This window comes from Artemia sp. Qi Xiang Cuo, unplaced genomic scaffold, assembly GCF_049724085.1.
Source record: "Artemia sp. Qi Xiang Cuo unplaced genomic scaffold, ASM4972408v1 HiC_scaffold_3386, whole genome shotgun sequence".
Taxonomy (NCBI): Eukaryota; Metazoa; Arthropoda; class Branchiopoda; order Anostraca; family Artemiidae; genus Artemia; species Artemia sp. Qi Xiang Cuo.
In genome coordinates, this window is record NW_028300811.1 from 1,973,241 (window position 1) to 1,999,040 (window position 25,800).

The 25,800-nt window shown below is 33.2% G+C and overlaps 1 protein-coding gene across 1 annotated transcript in view; it reads right to left on the reverse strand.

The window, feature by feature from the left end:
• The window catches only part of LOC148938347 (uncharacterized), a 63,757-nt gene that overhangs the window by 20,216 nt on the left and 17,741 nt on the right, over positions 1-25,800 (reverse strand). Inside the window, exon 3 of the mRNA XM_089107862.1 lies at positions 1,779-2,198. Coding sequence (XP_088963988.1) covers positions 1,779-2,198 — 420 coding nt within the window. The remainder of the gene's footprint in view (positions 1-1,778; positions 2,199-25,800) is intronic.

Genomic DNA, 25,800 nt, shown 5'->3' on the forward strand with positions numbered 1-25,800 from the left:
AACACCGTGCTGCTATCTACAATTGAGTGCGCATGTGCCTAACCATATATACAATGTATTGATCCACATGAGGGGAACTAAATTTCTGAGAACTTGATTTGCATAATCGAGGGGAGAGAATTTCCGAGAAATTGATTTACATAATCGAGGGGAATTATTGATTCAAGAAAGGGGAATTAATTTTTTGTTTCTAAGGGGAATTATTGATCCAAGAAATGGGAATTTATTTGTTGTTTCTAATGGGAATTATTGATTCAAGAAAGGGGAATTTATTTATTGTTTCTAAGGGGAATTATTGATTCACGAAACTTACTTTACTTTTTGCTTTCGGCGGGAACCAGACGATGAACTGTCCTGCCCGGCACCAAAGGATCTTGGGATGACTTCCGACGACCACTTGGACCTGTCGGCTGCAGGTTCTCCAGTGATCTTCAGCCAGTATTTGTCCCATCTCCGACCGTGTCTCCTGAATCCTCCCCACGGTTCCAGGTCCTCCTTGAATGTTTGCCACAGGTTCTCCTTTTGTCCTCCTGGTTTATGTTTCCAGGAGGGGGCTGGTTCGCAGACAAGGACGTCTCGACATATCGTGCCTTCGGGATGGCGCAATGTGTGGCCGAGGAGCTTCAGGCGACGTCTTTTAATGATAAGTGATAGCTCTTCTGATTGGCCACAGCGACTCCTTACTTCACTATTGGAAATCCTGTCCCATCTCTTAATACGGAGGATGTAACGAAGGCAGCGGTTGTCGAACACATCCAGAGTTCTCGCATCTTCAGTCTGGATCGGCCATGTCTCGCAAGCATACAGTAGTACTGCTCGAACAGTTGCACCATAGATTCTGACTTTTGTTTTGGTTGAGATCTCCCATCTGGTCCATAATACTTTTTTCAGACTAGTAAACACTCCCCAGGCTTTTGCTATGCGGGCAGAGATATCCCTTTCAGCTCCGCCATCTGGTGTTATGATAGAGCCAAGATACTTGAATTCCAAAAAGCTTTCTATTGGCTCACCTTCGAGGGTAACTTGGCAAGGAGCAGGTTGGTTGAGAGCCAATACTTTAGTCTTTGCCCCGCTGATGGCCAGTCCGATGCGCTTTGAGACCTCATAGGTATCGTCGATCATTCCTTGTAAGCTGTCGGCGGTAGTTTCCAGCTCAACAACGTCGTCTGCAAAGTCCAGATCTGTCAGGGGCTGGAGGAAACCAGCTATTTGTCCGAAGACTATTCCGCTGTGGTTTCTCATTGCATTATACATGATCCAGTCTATCGCGTAGTTGAATAATATAGGCGAAAGTGGGCATCCCTGCTTTACCCCAAACTCCACTGGAAACTTAGGGGTGTCATTGCTGGAAACACGGACGCAAGTCTCAGTGTCCTTATACGCACTTCGGAGTATCTCAATGAGCTCCTGTGGCGCACCGTCTTCAGCCATAATTCTCCATAGCTCCTCTCTGATGAGAGAGTCGAAGGCAGCTGCAAAGTCAATAAAGGCGATGAGAAGGGGTAGATAAAACCTGCTGTACTGCTGAAGGATGAGGCGAATCGTCAATATCTGTTCAGGACAGCCTCTGACTGGTCTGAAGCCTGGTTGTTCAGGACGAGTTAACTTGTCATGTGCGTCTTTGACTCGATTCAAAAGAATGACGCAGAAGATTTTCATGGCATGGTCGATTAGGGAGATACCTCTATAGTTTCCGCAAATTGCCTTATCTCCTTTTTGTATAGCGGAATGAGGACTGATATTTTCCAGTCTTTTGGGAAGGTCTTCGTCGTCCATACCTGGACAAACAGGTCAGTTAGGTGGCATAGTAGAGTTGGCGAGGACTTGAACATTTCAGGAGGGATCCCATCCTCCCCTGGAGTTTTATAGTTTTTCATGCCCTTCCGCGCTTTTTTTACGCCCGCAATACTTGGCGGATCGAGATTTATTGCGTAGGGCTCTCTAGCAGCACTCGAGGAGGCAGGTAGATCGCAGGGGGGTTTTACAGGGTTCAGTAGCTCAGAAAAATGCTCTCTCCGGTGTTCTATGAGTCCTTCTTCTGTTCGGATGAGTTCTCCGGACTTATCTTTCAGTGTGTCAACCATTACAGGATCTTTTCCAGTCGCATCTTTCAGTAGTTTGAACATTTTCCTGCTGTTGTGGCTCCTGGACGCTTGTTCCAACTCATTCGCCAGATCTGACCAGTACTGTTCTCTGTCCTGTTTCAGTGACTGTTTAACTGCTTTGCGGGCTACTTTTAAGGGTTCTTTTGCACCTCCCACGAGGGGTCGCTTCTTCTCAACTAGTTCTATGGTGTGTTCAGAGATCCAGGCTCACTGTTTTCGTTTTGTGTGGCCAATTCCCCTTTCGTGATTCACGAAAGGGGAATTAAAAATGACATCACTTGTTAACTTGGAATTATGTGGGATTCTAAAGAGATAGAAATTCTATTTTTAAATAAGGCTTCTCTGATCTTTAGGTCACAGAGACAAATTAATATTCTATTTTTAAATATGGCTTCTTTGATCTTTAGTGTCAGGAATTATAAATGACATCACTTGTTATCTTGGAATTATGCGGGAGTCTAAACAGATAGAAAAATCCTTTTTTAAATACGGCTTCTCCGATCTTTAGGTCACAAAGATAAATTAATATTCTATCGAAACCATAATAATATAGTTAGGAACATCTATGAGATGAAGAGATTAACGCGGGAAATGGTTTCCTAAGAATTTCAAATGTGACAGCGCAGGGATGCCAAAACAAAAGGAGCACGCAGAAATTACGTTTAGGGATTATTTGGGCGAAACCGTTTTGAGACATTTTAGAAGATGATTTAAGCGAAAACGTTTTAGGTATTTTAGAATATGATTTTAGAAAATGATTTAGAAGATGATTTGAGGGTGAAACTCTGTGGTCGATATAATACACAAGTTCCATTTGAACAGTGTTGTGATGTCCCCTACCCCAACCCCGAAGGGCCCCCTTACCCCAACCTCAAAGGTTACCCCCAACACCAGTGGGCCCCCGGGCCCCAAATTGCCCCCGGTGCCCCCAAAGAGCCCCAAGGGCCTCCAACTTTTTTACCCCCCCCCCCTTTTTAAATACTTTTTAATTTGCACATTTTGAGACACAAAAGAGCCCCATCCCCCCAACTTTTGGCTCTCCCTCCCACCATTAGTGTTTTGTTGAACTTTACCTTGTGACAGCCAGATTAACCAGGATTTTCAATTTTCATTTTAAAATCATTTATTAGAAATTCAATATTTTGAATATTTAAGTAATGTTCTGTATTGATTTATTTTTTCACAGATAAATTTTCTTGATTTTCCGTAACTCAATTTGTGTTTATTTTGTTGAAATCAAGAGTTGCAATATTTCAGTAGTTCTTTGTTAAAGTTTACCGTATAACGGTTACATTCTCTTAATTTTTCAAAGTTCATTTTGGATTTCTTTCATTGAAATCCATGCGCTGGAATATTTCAGTAGTGTCTTGTTGTGGTTTACCTTGTCACTGTTACATTTTCTTGACTCGTCAAAGTTAATTTTTGAATTTATGTCGTTGAATTGCCAGAGCTGGGTTATTTCAGTAGTTTCTGGTAGTATTTTACCATCTCAAAGTCGCATTATCTTGATAATATGTCTTTGAAATTCAAGCGTTGTTTTCTTGTGGTTTACCTTGTCACTCTTACATTCTGTTGATTTTTCAAAGTTCATTTTGGATTTCTTTTGTCGAAATGCAAGAGTTGGAATTTTTCAGTAGTTTTTTGTCGTGGTTTACCTTGTCACACTTACATTCTCTTTATTTTTCAATGTTCATTTGGGATTTCTCTTGTTGAAATGTAAGAGTTGGATTATTTCAATAGTGTTTTTTTGTGGTTTACCTTGTCACAGTTACATTCTCTTAATTTTTCAAACTTGATTTTGAATTTCTTTCGTTGAAATGCCAGATTTAGAATGTTTCAGTAGTGTTTTTTTGTGATTTACCTTGTAACAGATTCATTCTCATGATTTTCCAAAGTTCATTTTGAATTTCTTTCGTTGAAATGCAAGAGTTGGAATATTTGCGAGGATTATTTCAGTAGTGTTTTGTCGTGGTTTACCTTGTCACAGTTACATTGTCATGATTTTTAGAAGTTCATTTTGAATTTCCTTCTTTGAAATGCAAGAGTTGGATTATTTCAGTAGTGTTTTGTTGGGGTTTACCTTCTCGCACTTACATTCTCCTGATTTTTCAAAGTTCATTTTGGATTTCTTTCGTTAAAATGCAAGAGTTGGAATATTTAAGTAGTGTTTCTTCATGGTTTACCTTGTCACAGTTACATTATCTTGATTTTTCAAAGTTCATTTTGAATTTCTTTAGTTGAAATTCAAGAGATTGACTATTTACGTAGTGTCTCGTAAAGGTTTAAATGGTAAATGTTACATTCTCATGATTTTTCAAAGTTCATTTTGAATTTCTTTCTTTGAAATTAAAAAGTGGGATTATATAACTTGTATTTTGTTTTGGTTTACCTTGTCACATTTACATTCGCTTAATTTTTATAGATTGATTTTTAATTTATTTCATTGAAATGCAAGTGTTGAAATATTTCAGTCCTGTCTTGTTATGATTTACCTGGTCAAAGTTACAGTATCTTGATTTTTCAAAGTTTATTTTGAATTTCTTTCGTTGAAATATATGAGTTGGAATATTTCTGTAGTTTTTTGTCATGGTTTACCTTGTCACAGTTATATAATCTTGATTTTTCAAAGTTAATTTTGAATTTCTGTCATTGAAATGCAAGAGTTGGAATATTTCCGTAGTGTTTTGTCGTGGTTTACCATGTCACAGTTACATTCTCTTGATTTTTCAAAGCTCATTTTGGATTTGTTTCTTTGAAATGCAAGAGTTGGAATATTTCAGTAGTGTTTTGTTTTGGTTTACCTTGTCACAGTTACATTCTCTTGATTTTTCAAAGTCCATTTTGAATTTCTTTCATTGAAATGCAAATTCTCTTGATTTTTCAAAGTTCATTTTGGATTTCTTTCGTTGACATGCCAGAGTTGGAATAATTCAGAAGTATTTTGTTGTGCTTTACCTTGTCACAGTTACATTCTCTTGATTTTTCAAATTCTATTTTTAATTTCTTTCGTTGAAATGCAAGAGTTGGAATATTTCAATAGTGTTTTGTCGTGGTTTACCTTGTCACAGTCACATTCTCTTGATTTTTCAAAGTTTATTTTGGATTTCTTTCGTTGAAATGCAAGAGTTGCAATATTTCAGTAGTGTTTTTTTTGTGCTTTACCGTGTCACAGTTACATTCTCTTGATTTTTCAAATTCTATTTTGAATTTCTTTCGTTGAAATGCAATAGTTGGAATATTTCAGTAGTGTTTTGTCGTGGTTTACCTTATCACACTTACATTCTCTTGATTTTTAAAGTTCATTTTAGATATATTTCATTGAAATGCCAGATCTTGAATACTTCAATACTGGTTTATTGTGCTTTACCTTGTCACTGTTACATTCTCTTGATTTTTCAAAGTTCATTTTGGATTTCATTCGTTGAAAGGCAAGAGTTGGAATATTTCGATAGTTTTGTCGTGGTTTACCCTGTCACAGTTACATTCTCTTGATATTCTTTCGTTGAAATGCAAGATTTGAAATATTTCAGTAGTGGTTTATCGTGGTTTACCTGGTCATATTTACATTCTCTTGATTTTTCAAAGTTCATTTCGGATTTTGTTCGTTGAAATGCAAGAGTTGGAATATTTCAGTAGTGTTTTGTCGTGGTTTACCTTATGACACTTACATTCTCTTGATTTTTCAATGTTTATTTTAGATTTCTTTTGTTGAAATGCAAGAGTTGGAATATTTTTTTAGTGTTAAGTTGTGGTTTACCTAGTCACAGTTACATTCTCTTGATTTTTCAAAGTTCATTTTGAATTTCTTTAGTTGAAATGCAAGAGTTGGATTATTTCAGTAGTGTTTTGTCTTGGTTTACCTTGTCACAGTTACATTCTCATGATTTTTCAAAGTTCATTTTGAATTTCTTTCATTGAAATGCAAGAGTTGGATTATTTCAGTAGTCTTTTTTTGTGCTTTACCTTGTCAAAGCTACATTCTCTTGATTTTTCAAAGTTCATTTTGAATTTCTTTCATTGAAATGCATGAGTTGGAATATTTCAGTAGTGTTTTTTGTGGTTTACCTTGTCACACTTACATTCTCTTGATTTTTCAAAGTTCATTTTGAATTTCTTTAGTTGAAATACAAGAGTTGGAATATTTCAGTAGTGTCTTGTCGTGGTTTACCATGTCACAGCTACATTCTGTTGATTTTTCAAAGGTCATTTTGGATTTCTTTCGTTGAAATGTAAGTGTTGTAATATTTCAGTAGTGTTTTTTCGTGGTTTACCTTGTCACAGTTACATTCTCTGGATTTTTCAAAGTTCATTTTGAATTTTTTTCGTTGAAATGCAAGAGTTGGAATATTTCAGTAGTGTTTTGTCGTGGTTTACCGTGTCACAGTTACACTCTCTTTTTTTCAAAGCTCATTGTGGATTTCTTTCGTTGAAATGTATTTTGTTGTGCTTTACATTGTCACAGTTATATTCTCTTGATTTTTCAAAGTTCATTTTGGATTTCTTTCATTGAAATGCAAGAGTTGGAATATTTCAGTAGTGTTTTGTTGTGCTTAACCTTGTCAAAGTTACATTCTCTTGATTTTTCAAAGTTCATTTTGAATTTCTTTCGTGAAATGCAAGAGTTGGAATATTTTACTAGTGGTTTGTCGTGGTTTACCTTGTCACATTTACATTCTCTTGATTTTTCGAAGTTCATTTTGGGTTTCTTTCATTGAAATGCATGAGTTGGAATATTTCAGTTGTGTTTTGTCATGGTTTACATTGGCACATTTACTTTCTCTTGATTTTTCAAAGTTCATTTTGGATTTCTTTCGTTAAAATGCAAGAGTTGGAATATTTCAGTAGTGTTTTGTCATGGTTTACCTTGTCACGTTTACATTCTCTTGATTTAGTTAGGTTATGTTAGGTTAGCTAGTAAACATTTCTCCATGTTTAAGTTAGGTTAGGTTAGGCTAGGTTAAATTAAGTTAGCTTAGGTTAGGTTAAGTTAGGTTAGGTTAGCCTAGGTACACGCGCGTACGTAGGTCAACCTAACCTAACATAACTTAACCTAACCTAACTTAATCTAACCTAACCTAACTTAAACATGGAGAAATGTTTACTAGCTAACCTAACCTAACCTATCTTAGCTAATCTAACTTAGCTAAATTAACCAAACACCAACCCAGACATGTAAACAAATAGATTCAGACATAGAAACAGATAAAGACATGCACTTTAGACATTCAAACCAACAAAGACAAATTCTTGGACTTGCAAAAAACCAACCCAGATACAAAACACTAGTGAAATATTCCAAATCTTGCATTTCGACGAAAGAAATCCAAAATAAACTTTGAAAATCAAAAGAATGTAACTGTGACAAGGAAAACAACAACAAAACACTACTGAAATATTTCCAACTCTTACATTTCAACAAAAGAAATCCAAAATGAACTTTGAAAAATCAAGAGAATGTAACAGTGACACAGTAAACCACAACAAAACACTACTGAAATATTCCAACTCTTGCATTTCACGAAAGAAATCCAAAATGAACTTTGAAAAATCAAGAGAATGTAACTGTGACAAGGTAAAGCACAACAAAACAAATTTCAACGAAAGAAATCCACAATGAACTTTGAAAAATCAAGAGAGTGCAACTGTGACACGGTAATCCACGACAAAACACTACTGAAATATTCCAGCTCTTGCATTTCAACGAAAGAAATTCAAGATGAACTTTGAAAAATCAAGAGAATGTAACTGTGACAAGGTAAACCACGACAAAACACTACTGAAATATTCCAACTCTTGCATTTCAAGGAAAGAAATTCAAAATGGACTTTGAAAAATCAAGAGAAAAATCAACACTACTGAAATATTCCAACTCTTGCATTTCAACGAAAGAAATCCAAAATGAAACTCGAAAAATTAAGAGAATGTAACTGTGACAAGGTAAACCACGACAAAAAACTACTGAAATATTCCAACTCTTGCATTTCAACGAAAGAAATTCAAAATGAACTTTAAAAAATCAAGAGAATGTAACTCTGACAAGGTAAAGCACAACAAAACACTACTGAAATATTCCAACTCTTTCATTACAACGAAAGAACTTCAAAATGAACTTTGAAACATTAAGAGAATGTAACTGTGACAAGGTAAACCACGACAAAACACTACTGAAATAATCCAACTCTTGCATTTCAACAAAAGAAATCAAAATTGAACTTTTAAAAATTAAGAGAATGTAACTCTGATAAGGTAAACCACGACAAAACACTACTGAAGTATTCAAACTTTTGCATTTCAACGAAAGAAATTCAAAATGAACTTTGAAAAATCAAGAGAAAAATGAACACTACTGAAATATTCCAACTCCTACATTTCAACGAAAGAAATTCAAAATGAACTTTAAAAAATCAAGAGAATGTAACTGTGACAAGGTAAAGCACTACAAAAAACTACTAAAATATACCAATTGTTGCATTTCAAAGACAGAACTTCAAAATGAACTTTGTAAAATCAAGAGAATGTAACTGTGACAAGGTAAACCAGGACCAAACACTACTTAAATATTCCAACTCTTGCATATCAACGAAGGAAATCCAAAATGAACTTTGAAAAATCAAGAGAATGTAAGTGTGACAAGGTAAACCACAACAAAACACTACTGAAATAATCCAGCTCTTACATTTCAATGAAAGAAATTCAAAATGAACTTTGAAAAATCATGAGAATGTAACTGTGACAAGGTAAACCACGACAAAACACTACTGAAATAATATAACTCTTGCATTTCAATGAGAGAAATTCAAATTGAACTTTGAAAAATCAAGAGAATGTAACTGTGACAAGGTAAACCACAACAAAACACTACTGAAATATTCCAACTCTTGCATTTCAACCAAGGAAATCCAAAATGAACATTGAAAAATCAAGAAAATGTAAGTGTGATAAGGTGAACCACGACAAAACACTACTGAAGTATTCCAACTCTTGCATTTCAACGAAAGAAATTCAAAATGAACTTTGAAAAATCAAGAGAATGTAACTGTGACACGGTAAACCATGACCAAACACTACTGAAATAGTCCAATTCTTGCATATCAATGAAAGAAATTCAAAATGAACATTGAAAAATTAAGAGAATGTAACTGTGACAAGGTAAACCACGACAAAACACTACTGAAATATTCCAACTCTTGCATTTCATGGAAATAAATTAAAAATAAACTTTGAAAAATTAAGAGAATGTAACTGTGACAAGGTGAAGCACAACAAAACACTACTGAAATATTTCAACTCTTGCATTTCAACGGAAGAAATTCAAAATCAACTTTGAAAAATTAAGAGAATGTAACTGTGACAAGGTAAACCATGACAAAACACTACTGAAATATTCCAACTCTTGCATTTCAACGAAAGAAATCCAAAATGAACTTTGAAAAATCTTGAAAATGTAAGTGTGACAAGGTAAACCACAACAAAACACTACTGAGATAATCAAACTCTTACATTTCAATGAAAGAAATTCTAAATGAACTTTGAAAAATCATGAGAATGTAACTGTGACAAGGTAAACCACGACGAAACACTACTGTAATAATCAAACTCTTGCATTTCAATGAAATAAATTCAAAATGAACTTTGAAAATCAAGAGAATGTAAGTGTGATAAGTTAAACTACGACTAAACACTACTAAAATATTCCAACTCTTGCATTTCAATGAAAGAAATTCAAAATGGACTTTGAAAAATCAAGAGAATGTAACTGTGACAAGGTAAACCATGACAAAACACAACTGAAATATTCCAACTCTTGCATTTCAACGACAGAAATTCAAAATGGACTTTGAAAAATCAAGAGAAAAATCAACACTACTGAAATATTCCAACTCATACATTTCAACGAAAGAAATTCAAAATGAAACTTGAAAAATTAAGAAAATGTAACTGTGACAAGGTAAACCACGACAAAACACTACTGAAATAATATAACTCTTTCATTTCAATGAAAGAAATTCAAATTGAACTTTGAAAAATCAAGATAATGTAACTGTGACAAGATAAACCACGACAAAACACAACTGAAATATTCCAACTCTTGCATTTCAACGAAAGAAATCCAAAATAATCTTTGAAAAATCAAACCACGACAAAACACTACTCAAATATTCCAACTCTTGCAATTCAACGAAAGAAATCCAAAATGAACTTTGAAAAATCAAAAGAATATAGCTGTGACATGATAAACCACAACAAAACACCAGGGACGTAAACCAATTCTTATATTTCAATGAAAGAATTTCAAAATGAACTTTAAAAAATCAAAAGAATGGTACAGCGAAAAGACAAAGCGAAACGCGACCCACCTGAAATATTTCTACATAATCATAGTAATGAAAGAAATCCAAAATGACCTTCGCCTTATTTATAGAATGTAACTGTGACAAGGTAAACCACGACTAAAAACTACTGAAATAATTCAAGACTTCCATTTCAATGAAAGAAATCCGAAATGAACTTTGAAAAATCAAGAGAATGTAACTGTGACAAGGTAAACCACGACAAAACACAACTGAAATATTCCAACTCTTGCATTTCAACGACAGAAATTCAAAAATGAACGTTGAAAAATCAAGAGAAAAATCAACACTACTGAAATATTCCAACTCATACATTTCAACGAAAGAAAGTCAAATTGAACTTTGAAAAATCAAGAGAATGTACCTGTGACAAGGTAAACCATGACAAAACACTACTGAAATATTCCAACTCTTGCATTTCAACCAAGGAAATCCAAAATGAACATTGAAAAATCAAGAAAATGTAAGTGTGACAAGGTGAACCACAACAAAACACAAGTGAAGTATTCCAACTCCTGTATTTCAACGAAAGAAATCCAAAATGAACTTTGAAAAATCAAGAGAATGTAAGTGTGACAAGGTAAACCACGACAAAACACTACTGAAATATTCCAACTCTTGCATTTTAACGAAAGAAATTCAAAATGAAGTTGGAAAAATCAAGAGAATGTAACTGTGACAAGGTAAACCATGACAAAACACAACTGAAATATTCCAACTCATGAATTTCAACGAAAGAAATTCAAAATGATCTTTGAAAAATTAAGAGAATATAACTATGAGAAGGTAAACCACAACAAAACACTATTGAAATATTCCAATTCTTGCATTTCAACGAAATAAATTCAAAATGAACTTCGAATAATCAAGAGAATGTAACTGTGACAAGGTAAAGCACAATAAAACACTACTGAAATATTCCAACTCTTGCATTTCAACGGAAGAAATTCAAAATGAACTCTGAAAAATCAAGAGAATGTAACTCTGACAAGGTAAACCACGACAAAACACTACTGAAATAATCCAACTCTTGCATTTCAACGAAAGAAATCAAAAATGAACTTTGAAAAATCAAGAGAATGTAACTGTGACAAGGTAAAGCACGACAAAACACTACTGAAATATTCCAACTCTTGCATTTCAATGAAAGAAATTCAAAATGGACTTTTAAAAATCAAGAGAATGTAACTGTGACAAGGTAAACCATGACAAAACACAACTGAAATATTCCAACTCATGCATTTCAACGAAAAAAATTCAAAATGAACTTTGAAAAATTAAAAGAATGTAACTGTGACAAGGTAAACCACGACAAATCACTCTTGAAATATTCCAACTCTTGCATTTCAACAAAAGAAATTCAAAATGAACTTTGAATAATCAAGAAAATGTAAATGTGACAAGGTAAAGCATAACAAAACACTACTGAAATATTCCAACTCTTGCATTTCAACGGAAGAAATTCAAAATGAACTTTGGAAAATCAAGAGAATGTAACTGTGACAAGGTAAACCATTACAAAACACTACTGAAATATTCCAACTCTTGCATTTCAACGAAAGAAATTCAAAATGAACTTTGAAAAATCAAGAGAATATAAGTGTCACAAGGTAAACCATAACAAAACACTACTGAAATAATCCAACTCTTACATTTGAATGAATTAAATTCAAAATTAGCTTTGAAAAATCATGAGAATGTAACTGTAAAAAAGTAAACCACGACACAACTCTACTGAAATAATCCAACTCTTGCATTTGAATGAAAGAAATTGAAAATGAACTTTGTAGAATTAAGAGAATGTAAGTGTGATAAGTTAAACTACGACTAAACACTACTGAAATATTCCAACTCTTGCATTTCAACAAAAGAAATCCTAAATGAACTTTGAAAAATCAAGAGAATGTAAGTGTGACAAGGTAAACCAAGACAAAACACTACTGAAATATTCCAACTCTTGCATTTCAACGCAAGAATATCAAGAGAATGTAACTGTGACAGTGTAAATCACGACAAAGCACTATTGAAATATTCCAACTCTTGCATTTCAACGAATTAAATCCAAAATGAACTTTGAAAAATCAAGAGAATGTAACAGTGACAAGGTAAAGCACAACGAGACACTATTGAAATATTCCAACTCTTGCATTTCAAAGAAAGAAATCCAAAATGAACTTTGAAAAATCAAGAGAATGTAACTGTGATAAGGTAAACCATGACAAAATACTACTGAAATAATATAACTTTTGCAATGCTACGAAATAAATCCAAAAATGAACTTTGAAAGAGCAAGAGAATTTAATTGCGACAAGATGAACCATAACAAAACACAAGTGAAATATTCCAATTTGTATTTCAACGACAGATATCCAAAATGAATTTTGAAAAATCAAGAGAATGTAACTGTGACAAGGTAAACTACAACAAAAAACAACTGAAATATTCCAACTCTTGAATTTAAACGAAATAAATCCAAAATGAACTTTAAAAAATAAAGATGAATTTCACTGTGACACGTTAAACCATGACGAAACACTACTGAAATATTCCAACTCTTACATTTCAATGGAAGAAACCCAAAATGAACTATGAAAAAATCAAGAGAATGTAACTTTGACAAGGTAAACCACGAGAAAACACTACTGAAATATTCCAACTCTTGCATTTCAACTAATGAAATCCAAATGAACTTGAATATTAAGAAATTGTAGCTGTGATATTGTAAACCACGACAAAATACTACTGAAGTTTTCCAACTCTTAAAATTCAATGAAATTAATTCAAAATAAACGTTGGCCAATCACGATAATGTAAATGTGACGAGATCAACCACAACAAGACACTGCCGAAATGTTCAAGAGCTTGCATTTCAACGAAAGAAATTCAAAATGAACTTTGAAAAATCAAGAGAATGTAACTGTGACAAGGTAAACCATGACAAAACACAACTGAAATATTCCAACTCTTGCATTTCAACTACAGAAATTCAAAATGGACTTTGAAAAATCAAGAGAAAAATCAACACTACTGAAATATTCCAACTCATACATTTCAACGAAAGAAATTCAAAATGAAACTTGAAAAATTAAGAAAATGTAACTGTGACAAGGTAAACCACGACAAAACACTACTGAAATAATATAACTCTTTCATTTCAATGAAAGAAATTCAAAATGAACTTTGAAAAATCAAGAGAATGTAACTGTGACAAGGTAAACCACGACAAAACACTACTGAAATATTCCAACTCTTGCATTTCAACCAAGGAAATCCAAAATGAACATTGAAAAATCAAGAAAATGTAAGTGTGATAAGGTGAACCACGACAAAACACTACTGAAGTATTCCAACTCTTGCATTTCAACGAAATAAATCCAAAATGATCTTTGAAAAATCAAGAGAATGTAAGTGTGACAAGGTAAACCACGACAAAACATTACTGAAATATACCAACTCTTGAATTTCAATGAAAGAAATCCAAAATGAAGTTGGAAATATCAAGAGAATGTAACTGTGACAAGGTAAACCATGACAAAACACAACTGAAATATTCCAACTCATACATTTCAACGAAAGAAATTCAAAATGAACTTTGAAAAATTAAGGGAATGTAACTGTGACAAGGTAAAGCAAGACAAAACACTTTTGAAATATTTAAACTCTTGTATTTCACGAAAGAAATCCAAAATGAACTTTGAAAAATTAAGAGCATGTAACTGTGACAAGGTAAAGCACAATAAAAGACTACCGAAATATTCGAACTCTTGCATTTCAACGTAAGAAATTCAAAAATTCAACTTTGAAAAATCATGAAAATGTAACTGTGACAAGGTAAACCATGACAAAACAATACTGAAATATTCCAAATCATGCATTTCAGTGAAAGAAATTCAAAATGAACTTTGAAAAATCAAGAGAATGTAAGTGTGATAAGTTAAACTACGACTAAACACTACTGAAATATTCCAAGTCTTGCATTTCAACGAAATAAATTCAAGATCAGCTTTGAAAAATCAAGAGTATGTAAGTGTGACAATATACAGCAAAACAAAACACTACTAAAATAATTAAACTCTTGCATTTCAACGTAAAAACTCCAAAAGCAACTTTTAAAAATTAAAAGAATGTAACTTTGGCAAGGTCAACCACGACAAAACACTACTGAAATATTCCAACTCTACCATTTCAACAAAAGAAATCCAAAATTAACTTTGAAAAATCAAGAGAATGTAAGTGTGACAAGTTAAACCACAACAAAAAACCACTGAAATAATCCAACTCTTGCATTTCAACGAAAGAAATCCAAAAATGAACTTTGAAAAATCAAGAGAATTTAATTGTGACACGGTAAAGCACAACAAAACACTACTGAAATATTCCAACTCTTGTATTTCAACGAAAGAAATCCAAAATGAACTTTGAAAAATAAAGAGAATGTAACTGTGACAAGGTAAACCACGACAAAATACTACTGAAATATTCCAACTCTTGCATTTCAAAGAAATAAATTCAAAATGAACTTTGAAAAATCAAGGGAATGTAACAGTGACAAGGTAAAGCACAATAAAACATTACTGAAACATTTCAACTCTTACATTTCAACGAAAGAAATTCAAAATGAAATTTGAAAAAATAAGAGAATAAAACTGTGACAAGGTAGACCACGACAAAACACTACTGAAATATTCCAACTCTTGCATTTCAAGTAAAGAAATCCAAAATGAACTTTGAAAAATCTTGAGAATGTAAGTATTACAAGTTAAACCACGACAAAACACTACTTAAATATTCTAACTCTTACATTTGAACTAATGAAATACAAAATAAACGTTGAAAAATCAAGAGAATTTAACTGTGAAATGATAAACCACTACGCAACTCTACTGAAATATTCCAACTCTTGCATTTGAATGAAAGAAATTGAAAATAAACTTTGAAAAATCAAGAGAATGTAAGTGTGATAAGTTAAACTACGACTAAACACTACTAAAATATTCCAACTCTTGCATTTCAATGAAAGAAATTCAAAATGGACTTTGAAAAATCAAGAGAATGTAAATGTGACAAGGTAAACCATGACAAAACACAACTGAAATATTCCAACTCTTGCATTTCAACGACAGAAATTCAAAATGGACTTTGAAAAATCAAGAGAAAAATCAACACTACTGAAATATTCCAACTCTTGCATTTCACGATAGAAATTCAAAATGAACTTTGAAAAATAAAGAGAACGTAACTTTGACAAGGTAAACCGTGACAAAACACAACTGAAATATTCTAACTCTTGCATTTTAAAAAAAGAAATCCAAAATGAACTTCAAAAAATCAGGAGAATCTAACTGTGACAAGGTAAAGCACAGCAAAACACTACTGAGATAATCAAACTCTTGCATTTAAATGAAAGAAATACAAAATGAACTTTGAAAAATCAAGAGAATTTAACTGTGACAAGGTAAACCACAACAAAACACTTCTGAAATAATCCAACTCTTGCATTTCAATGAAAGAAATTCAAAATGAACTTTGAAAAATCAAGAGAATGTAACTGTGATAAGTTAAACTACGACAAAACACTACTGAAATATTCCAACTCTTGCATTTCAATAAAAGAAATTCAAAATGAACTTTGAAAAATCAAGAGAATGTAACTGTGACAAGGTAAACCATGACAAAACACAACTGAAATATTCCAACTCATGTATTTCAACGAAAGAAATTCAAAATGAACTTTGAAAAATTAAGAGAATGTAACAGTGAAAGGGTAAACCACGACAAAACACTACTGAAATATTCCAACTCTTGCATTTCAACAAAAGAAATTCAAAAATGAACTTTGAAAAATCAAGAGAATGTAACAGTGCCAAGGTAAAGCACGATAAAACACTACTGAAATTTCCAAACTCTTTCATTTCAACGGAAGAAAATCAAAATCAACACTTAAAAATTAAGATAATGTAACTTTGACAAGGTAAATCATGATTAAACACAATAGAAATATTCCAACTCTTGCATTTCAAGAAAAAAAATACAAAATGAACTTTTAAGAATCAAAAGAATGTAACTATGACAAGTTAAACTACAACAAAAAACTACTGAAATAATCCAACTCTTGAATTTCAATGAAAGAAATTCAAAATGAACTTTGAAAAATCAAGAGAATGTAACTGTGACAAGGTAAACCACGACAAAACACTTCTGAAATAATCCAACTCTTGCATTTCAATGAAAGAAATTCAAAATGAAACTTGAAAAATTAAGAGAATGTAACTGTGACAAGGTAAACCACGACAAAACACTACTGAAATAATATAACTCTTTCATTTCAATGAAAGAAATTCAAATTGAACTTTGAAAAATCAAGATAATGTAACTGTGACTAGGTAAACCACAACAAAACACTACTGAAATATTCCAACTTTTGCATTTCAACAAAAGAAATCCAAGATGAACATTGAAAAATCAAGAAAATGTAAGTGTGACAAGGTAAACCATAACAATAGACAAGTTAAATATTCCAACTCCTGTATTTCAACGAAAAAAATCTAAAATCAACTTTGAAAAATTAAGAGAATGTAACTGTGACAAGGTAAACCACGACAAAACACTACTGAAATAGTCCAACTCTTGCATTTTAATGAAAGAAATTCATAATGAAGTTTGAAAAATCAAGAGAATGTAATTGTGACAAGGTAAACCACAACAAAAAACTACTGAAATATTACAAACCTTGTAAGTCAGCGACAGGAATACAAAATGAACAATTATAAAATAAGAATATTGAACTTTGAAATGCAAAAGAACGACATGCCGCTGAAGAAATTCACAAGATCCTGCATTTTAAGAAATAAATCTTACATAAACATTGAAAAATTAAGGGAAGTTAAAAGTGTCAAGTTAAATCACAATAAAAAACTACTGAACTATTCAAACTCTTGCTTTTCAAAGTAAAAAATTCAAAATGAAATTTGAAAAATTAAGACAATGTAACTGTAGCAAGGGAAACGCTGACAAGACACTGCTGAAGTATTTCAACTCTTGCATTTCAATGAAAGAAATTCAAAATGAACTTTGAAAAATAAAGAGATTGTAACTGTGATAAGTTAAACTACGACTAAACACTACTTAAATATTCCAACTCTTGCATTTCAACGAAAGAAATCCAAAATGAACTTTGAAAAATCAAGAGAATGTAAGTGTGACAAGGTAAACCATGACAAAACACTACTGAAATATTCCAACTCATGCATTTCAACGAAAGAAATTCAAAATGAACTTTGAAAATTAAGAGAATTTAACTGTGACAAGGTAAACCACGACAAAACACTACTGAAATATTCCAACTCTTGCATTTCAACGAAAGAAATTCAAAAATGAACTTTGAAAAATCAAGAGAATGTAAAAGTGCCAATGTAAACCAATACAAAACACTACTGAAATATTCCAACTCTTGCATTTCAAAGGAAGAAATTCAAAATGAACTTTGAAAAATAAAGAGAATGTAACTGTTACAAGGTAAACCATGATAAAACACTACTGAAATATTCCAACTCTACCATTTCAACAAAAGAAATCCAAAATTAACTTTGAAAAATCAAGAGAATGTAAGTGTGACAAGTTAAACCACAACAAAAAACCACTGAAATAATCCAACTCTTGCATTTCAATGAAAGAAATTCAAAATAAACTTTGAAAAATCATGAGAATGTAGCTGTAAAAAAGTAAACTACGACACAACTCTACTGAAATATTCCAACTCATGCATTTGAACGAATAAAATTGAAAAAGAACTCTGAAGAATTAAGAGAATGTAAGTGTGATAAGGTAAACTACGACTAAACACTACTTAAATATTCCAACTCTTACATTTCAACGAAAGAAATTCTAAATGAACATCGAAAAATAAAGGCAGTGTAAGTATAACAAGTTAAACGTCAACAAAGCACTACTTATATTTTCAAAGTCTTGCATTTCAACGCAAGAGCATTAAGAAAATGTAACAGTGATAGTATCAAGCACAACAAGACACTACTGAAATATTCTAACTCTTGCATTTCAACAAATGAAATCCAAAATGAACTTTGAAAAATCAAGAGAATGTAACAGTGACAAGGTAAAGCACAACAAGACACTAACGAAATATTCCAACTCATGCATTTCAATGAAAAAAATCCAAAATGATCATTGAAAAATCAAGAGAATATAAGAGTGACAAGGTAAACAACAACAATACACTACTGAAATATTCAAACTCTTGTATTTCAGGAAAGAAATCCAAAATAAATTTTGAAAAATCAAGAGAATGTAACTGTGACAAGGTAAAGCACAACAAAACACTACTGAAATATTCCAACTCTTGCATTTCAACGAAAGAAATCCAAAATGAACTTTGGAAAATCAAGAAAATGTAACTGTGGCAAGGTAAACCATGACAAAACACTACTGAAATATTCCAACTCTTGCATTTCAATGAAATAAATCCAAAATTAACTTTTTAAAATCAAGGGAATGTAACTGTGACAAGGTAAACTACACCAAAACCCTCAGGGGGGGAGGGGGAGCCAACAGTTGGGGGGATGGGGCCCTTTTGCGTCTCAAACTGCGCAAATTAAAAAGTATTAAGAAATGGAGGGTAAAAAGTGTGGGGGCCCTGGGGGCTCGTTGGGGGCCCTGGGGGCTCTTTGGGGCCCCCGGGGGCCCTTTGGGGGCCTGAGGGCATTTGGGGGCCTGGGGACCCATTGGGGCAGGGGGGGGCCTTTGGGGTTGGGGTAGGGGGGCCCTTTGGGGTTAGGGTAGGGGACATCACAACACTGTTCAAATGGAACTTGTGTATTATAATGACCACAGAGTTTCACCCTCATATCATCTTCTAAATAATTTTCTAAAATCATCTTCTAAAATGCCTCAAATGGTTTCGCTTAAATCATCTTCTAAAATGTCTCAAAACGGTTTCGCCCAAATAATCTCTAAACGTAATTTCTGCGTGTTCCTTTTGTTTTGGTATCCCTGCACTTTCAAATTTGAAATTCCTAGGAAACTATTTCCCGCGTTAATCTCTTCATCTCATAGATATTCCTCACTACATTATTATGGTTTCGATAGAATATTAATTTATCTCTGTGACCTAAAGATCAGAGAAGCCGTATTTAAAAAAGGATTTTTCTTTCTCTTTAGACTCCCGCATAATTCTAAGATAACAAATGATGTCATTCCTAATTCCAAACACTAAAGATCAAAGAAGCCATATTTAAAATATAATATTAATTTATCTCTGTGACCTAAAGATCAGAGAAGCCGTATTTAAAAATAGAATTTCTATCTCTTTAGATTCCCGCATAATTCCAAGATAACAAGTGATGTCATTTCTAATTCCCCTTTTGTGAATCAATAATTCATCTTAGAAACAACAAATAAGTTCCCCTTTCTTGAATCAATAATTCCCCTTAGAAACAACAAATAAAGTCTCATTTCTTGGATCAATAATTCCCCTTAGAAACAACAAATTATTTCCCCGTTCGTGAATCAACAATTCCCCTCGATTATGTAAATCAATTTCTCGGAAATTCTCTCCCCTCGATTATGCAAATCAAGTTCTCAGAAATTTATTTCCCCTCTTGTGGATCAATACATTGTATATATGGTTGGGCACATGCGCACTCAATTGTAGATGGCAGCACGGTGTTAGATCAGTAATCATTATGCCCTTCCTACTAAAAGTAACCGAAATTCTAAAAAACGGAAAATTTGATAGCAATATATACATAAAAAGAATTTAATTTTAATGCTGATTTCAAATATATACGTTTCATCAATTTTAGTCCTACCCAGCAAAAGTTACGCGCATGGGAAAATTTGCCTGATTTTCGAAAAAAGGGGGTAACATCCTCTAAAAGCTATAGAATCTTAATGAAAATCCCACCATCTGATTATGCGTATCATAGAACCCTACTGTAGAGGCCTACCAAAAAAAATTGAGGGCAACTAGGCCCCCTCCCACGCTCATTTTTTTCCAAAGTCACCCGATCAAAATTTTCAGATATCCATTTTTGTTCAGCACGGTCAAAAAAATAATAACTATTTCTTTTAGGATGACTTAATCCTCCAAAGTTCTCGGGGAAAGGGCTGAAAGTTAAGAACTTTACCCAATGTTTACATATAGTATTGGTTATTGGGAAGTATACGGACATTTTCAGGGTGGATTTTTTCTGGTAAGGGGGGCTGGGTCAGGGGTTATGTGGGAGGATCTTTCCATAGAGTAAGTTTCATGGGGGAAGGGATATTGCTATGAAGGGGGCGCGGTATTTCCCAGAATTATTTAAAAATCGATCAGAAATTAAATAAAAAAAAAAAAAACAAGGTTTTTTAACTGAAAGTAAGGAGCAACATCAAAAATTAAAACAAACAGAATTTATTACTTATATGATTGGGTTCACCCTATATTCACTGCCTTGCTCTTTAGGCAAATGTTTATTTAGTACTTTTATAAGAGCTATTTTTTCTAATTCATAACTTTTGTGATTAAGTGATAATTTTTAAAGAATTGTAGAATAATTTGAACTTCCGTGTAAACCGCGAGTTATTGACTAGGGGACGAACACGCTAATACACGTAATAAAAATTTATAAGTATAGAAGTTCATTACGGAAGTTAATTCGTATGTTACGTATATTTATTACTAATAAAACGTTCGTAAATAAAATAAAACAACTTTCGAGAAAGCCATTTAACCAAATAAAAGAAAAATTAATATACAATTTTTTTTTCATGGAAGGTCAGACAAAATCAAAACCTGCATTAATTCAAAAATTTTAAAAAATTAAATAGAAAAAACAAGGTTTTTTAACTGAAAGTAAGGAGCAACATCAAACTTTAAAACAAACAGAAATTATTACTTATATGATTGGGTTCGCCCCCTAGTCAATACCTCGCTCTTCAGGCCAAAGATTTTTTAGTACATTCATAACACCTATTTATTCTAATTAACAGCTTTTGTGATTAAGTGATCATTTTTAAAGAATTGGAACAAAATTCAAACCTCAGCGTAAAGAGGGAGGTATTGACTAGGGGGCGAACCCCCTAATATGCGTATTAAAAATATATAAATATAGAAGTTCGTTACGTAAGTTAATTCGTAAGTTACGTATATTTATTACTAATAAAATGTTAGTAAATAAAACTAAACAAATTTCGAGAAAGCCATTCAACCAAATAAGAGAAAAATTAATATGCAAATTTTTTTTAATTATTCATGTACGGTGAGCCAAAATCAAAACCTGCATTAATTCAAAAATGTTCAAAAATTAAAAAGAAAAAACTAGTTTTTTTTTAACTGAAAGTAAGGAGCGACATTAAAACTTAAAACTAACAGAAATTATTCTGTTTTTGAAAGGGGCTGACCCCCCCTCAACGCCTCGCTCATTACCCTAAAGTTAGACTCTTTCTCACAACTCTATTTTTTAAAAGAATAAGAAAAATTCTGCACAGTGTATTTCTGCACAAGGATGTACGCAAGTAAATCTGGCAGTGAAGCTTGGGGGAGGAGAGCAATTCCCTGGGGAGAAAAAGAAGACAAAAGAGTGTATATAATTATGAAAATGAGAAATAACCTACTTAAGTCTTTCTGAATGCAAAGCTCCTGGTAGCCCTTTTGCCCCCTCCCACTGGGAAATTCCCGGGTGACACTCATGATACCCCCTTCCCACCTTTCTATCTTTTCTTGGAATGAGCATGTGAATACAGTCTTTTATGTTACAAAGAAAAAAAATTCCATAGTAAGGGAGAGCTATCCCTTCTAGCAACTATGTTACAGGATTAGAGTAGTAATGTATCTATATATATATCAAAAATACATGAAAAAATACATTGAATAGCATAAGAAAACCCCTGCGTGTGACACATCTGTGTCTAATCCTGTTAGCAAGAGTGACAATTTCCAGACAACATTGGCATGCGTCTTATCGGGATTAAGAAAACAATAGATGGAAATGTGTGATTCAATACACCTTGACAAAATAATTTTTTTTGGCAATTGGCATTTTTTTTTCTGATAAAGAAAAAGGGTTTAGCATTTGTGAATACTTCGATATGTACTGTATAATACACAAGTGATGTTTGGACAGTGTTGTCATTTTAAAATAGTTTAACGTTATACTATACGAAGAAGTTGATACTAAGAGGGGTGTAGATGACAAGAAAAGAATTGTAATAACAGATAGTTTTACTTCTTCGATATGTTCCATATAATACATAAGTGGTCTGGTGATGGCAGAAGGATCTATTAGAGTACTTATAGTGCTGTACGGTGGGCCGAGCTGCTAGCGAAAATCCCGTCTGAATGAGTTGAAATAAAAAAAATTAACAAGAAATGGCTGAAAAGTGTTTTGGGGGAAATGGGTTGATTGTATACTGTATAATACAAAAGTGATGTTTGGAAAGTGTTGTCAATTTAAAATAGTTTAACGTTATACTATACGAAGAAGTTGATACTAAGGGGTGTAGATGACAAGAAAGGAATTGTAATAAAGGATAGCTTTACTTCTTCGATGTGTTCCATATAATACAGAAGTGGCTGGGTGATGGGAGCGGGGTGTCTGAGAGTACTTATAGTGTGATAGGTGAGGGGGGAGTTGCTAGCGAAAACCCCATGTGGATGAGTTGAAATAAAATTTTTAACGAGAAATGTCTGAAAATTGTTTTTGGGGGGATGGAGCGATGACAGATTGGATGTCTCAGACTAGTGATAGTGTTGTACTGTGGTACGAATTGCTTGTGAAAAACCCAAATGAATAACTTGAAATAAAATTTTTAACAAGAATTGTCTGAAAAGTACGTTTTTGGGGATGGGGTAAAGACAGAGTGGATGTCTTAGCCTAGATATAGTGATGTACTCTGGCATGAATTGCTTTAGAAAACACGGATGAATTAGTTGAAAATAAAGTTTTAACAAGAAATGTCTGAAAAGCGCGATCAGAAATTAAGAATTGTCTTGAGGAGTAGAGATGGGGGTGCTACTCGTGACATGACCACGTGGTCATGTCAGCATTTTTAATACTGTCAGTACACCAAATATGGGCATGGAGTCCCTAGGGAGAAAGATTACGTAATGGGGTCAATGACCTCTTTTTCCAAGATCGATTTATTTGGTGTTTCTATGTGTAATAACTCGGGGACGTAGGTTGTACATGCGCATTGAATTCTAACGGGAACAATGTTATTGATCTAGGACTCTAGGGGGAAGTGAATTTCAGAGAAATTGATTGCATAATCGATCGCGAATGTCATGGTGTCCAGAAATAGGATTTGTTGTTATTGCGCTCGAGCCAAATGATATGAGTGTCTCAGAATTTGGAACAACCGTGCTGTCGACCTCAATTCACCTATCGTGAATCAATAATTCCCCTTAGAAACAACAAATTAATTTCCCCTTTCTTGACAGATCAATCAATCAATGACATCATCTGTCAGACTTTAAAAATTTTCGCCCTAGAAACATTTCTCCAGGAATAGATCCAAATCATTAATGTCTTTGCCTCGGGAACAACTCTTTTGGTCGAACTCCAAAGGATATTAATAACCAAAGGCCATGGAAACAATTAGGCAAGAAACATCTTAGCGATGAATTGTTTTAGCGCGCGAAAATGTTTCTTATTAATTTGAAATGCGTTAGCGCAGAGATGCCAAAGGAACACGCTGAATTTACGTTTAGGGATTATTTGGGCGAAACCGTTTTAGACAGGTTATGGAACTATTTCGGCGAAACAGATAGAGACATTTTAAAAGAAGATTTTTGAAGAGATTTTAGAAGAGAATTTGAGTGTGGTCGTTATAATACACAAGTTTCATGTATTAAATCAGTATTTTTTACACAGTGGAACGATACACACATCTAATATCTCAAAGGGTGAAGATGAAGCATTTTTACAGACAGTGTATTCACGATGATGGTGTTATTGTAGCATTGAATGCTGACAAGGAGAAGTATTTAAACTATAGAAATAAGTACAAGTGGTAGCACTATCGGAAACGTATGCGAGAGCATTGTCATGACAGTAAGCGAATTGAGTCTCTTTGGAGTACCAAAAAATTCAACTCTTATGATGGTGGATATGCGAGATTGAGATCTCCGGAGATGATTGCAACTCCAAAGAGAATGCCAACATAAAAATAATAGTTGATAAAAAGGGGCATCTTCTTGCTAGAGCTTGTGGTAACATGTTACCCAGTGTTAAACCATATCGTCAGCTTTCGGGCATCAGCATTCAAATGACAAAAGACGAAAAGAAAGTGCCTACTCTTTCTACTCACACATCATAAGCCATATCATGTCTACGTGCTGGAACTGTTACCTGTGTAAAAATAGTGTGATAATAGACAGTGAAATTGCTAGAAAAATAAAAAGGGTATTGGCAGAAAATATCACTAAGGAGCATAAAGATGAATCGATGAAAATCAAAGTACCAGCAAACGTTACTGCCATTAATCAAACAGTCAATGAATCAAAGAATACCAAAGATGAAAAGCATACTGAGCCTGTCGATGACACACCTATAAAAATTGTGCATGAGTCAAAATGGAATAATGATTATTCTACTGATTACGAACTACGAGAAGACAATAGCTATAGTATCAAGAGAGAACATGGTAAAGCATTTTATGGAACAGATTCAAAATATCCAAAGTTGTTCAATGATATCAATAATGTATAATAATATATATTTTTTGCATTAATTTTCTGCATGTCATTACTTCATTAAAAATATATTATGCCTTACATTGTTATGTTTTCATTATTTTTAGAGTTAGCTAGCAAATCGAAAGTTTAGAATGTCTATTAAAACATCGGAGATGTAAGAAAAAGAATTTTCATGTATCATATGTCGGATAGATAGGTCAACATAGAGAAAATCTAAGTATAAGAATTAATAAATTCTCTATCAACATTTGTTGACAGATACTTGGGATAGCATTGACAAAATCAAAGTATCAGAGTGAATAAATTCTTTATCAATGTCTTTTTACAGATACGTTTGATAACACTGACATAATTTAAGTATCAAATCGAACAAATTCTTTATTAACATTCTTTATCGATATCATATGTCGGACACCTTGGATAACATTGAAAAAATCTATCTATTAGAATGAATAAATTCTCTATCATCATCCGTTGTTGGATTTTTTATTATGAAAAAATTGTAAGTAAGTAAGTAGCAAACTCTTTCTAGAATTCACCTCTTGGATACACAATACAGAAATTATAAAAAAAAATGTAATTTCCAGACTTCATTTGCATGCAATAGATACCGAGAGTTCTGGTGACTCCTCCCCGCAGTGAATTCTAAGGG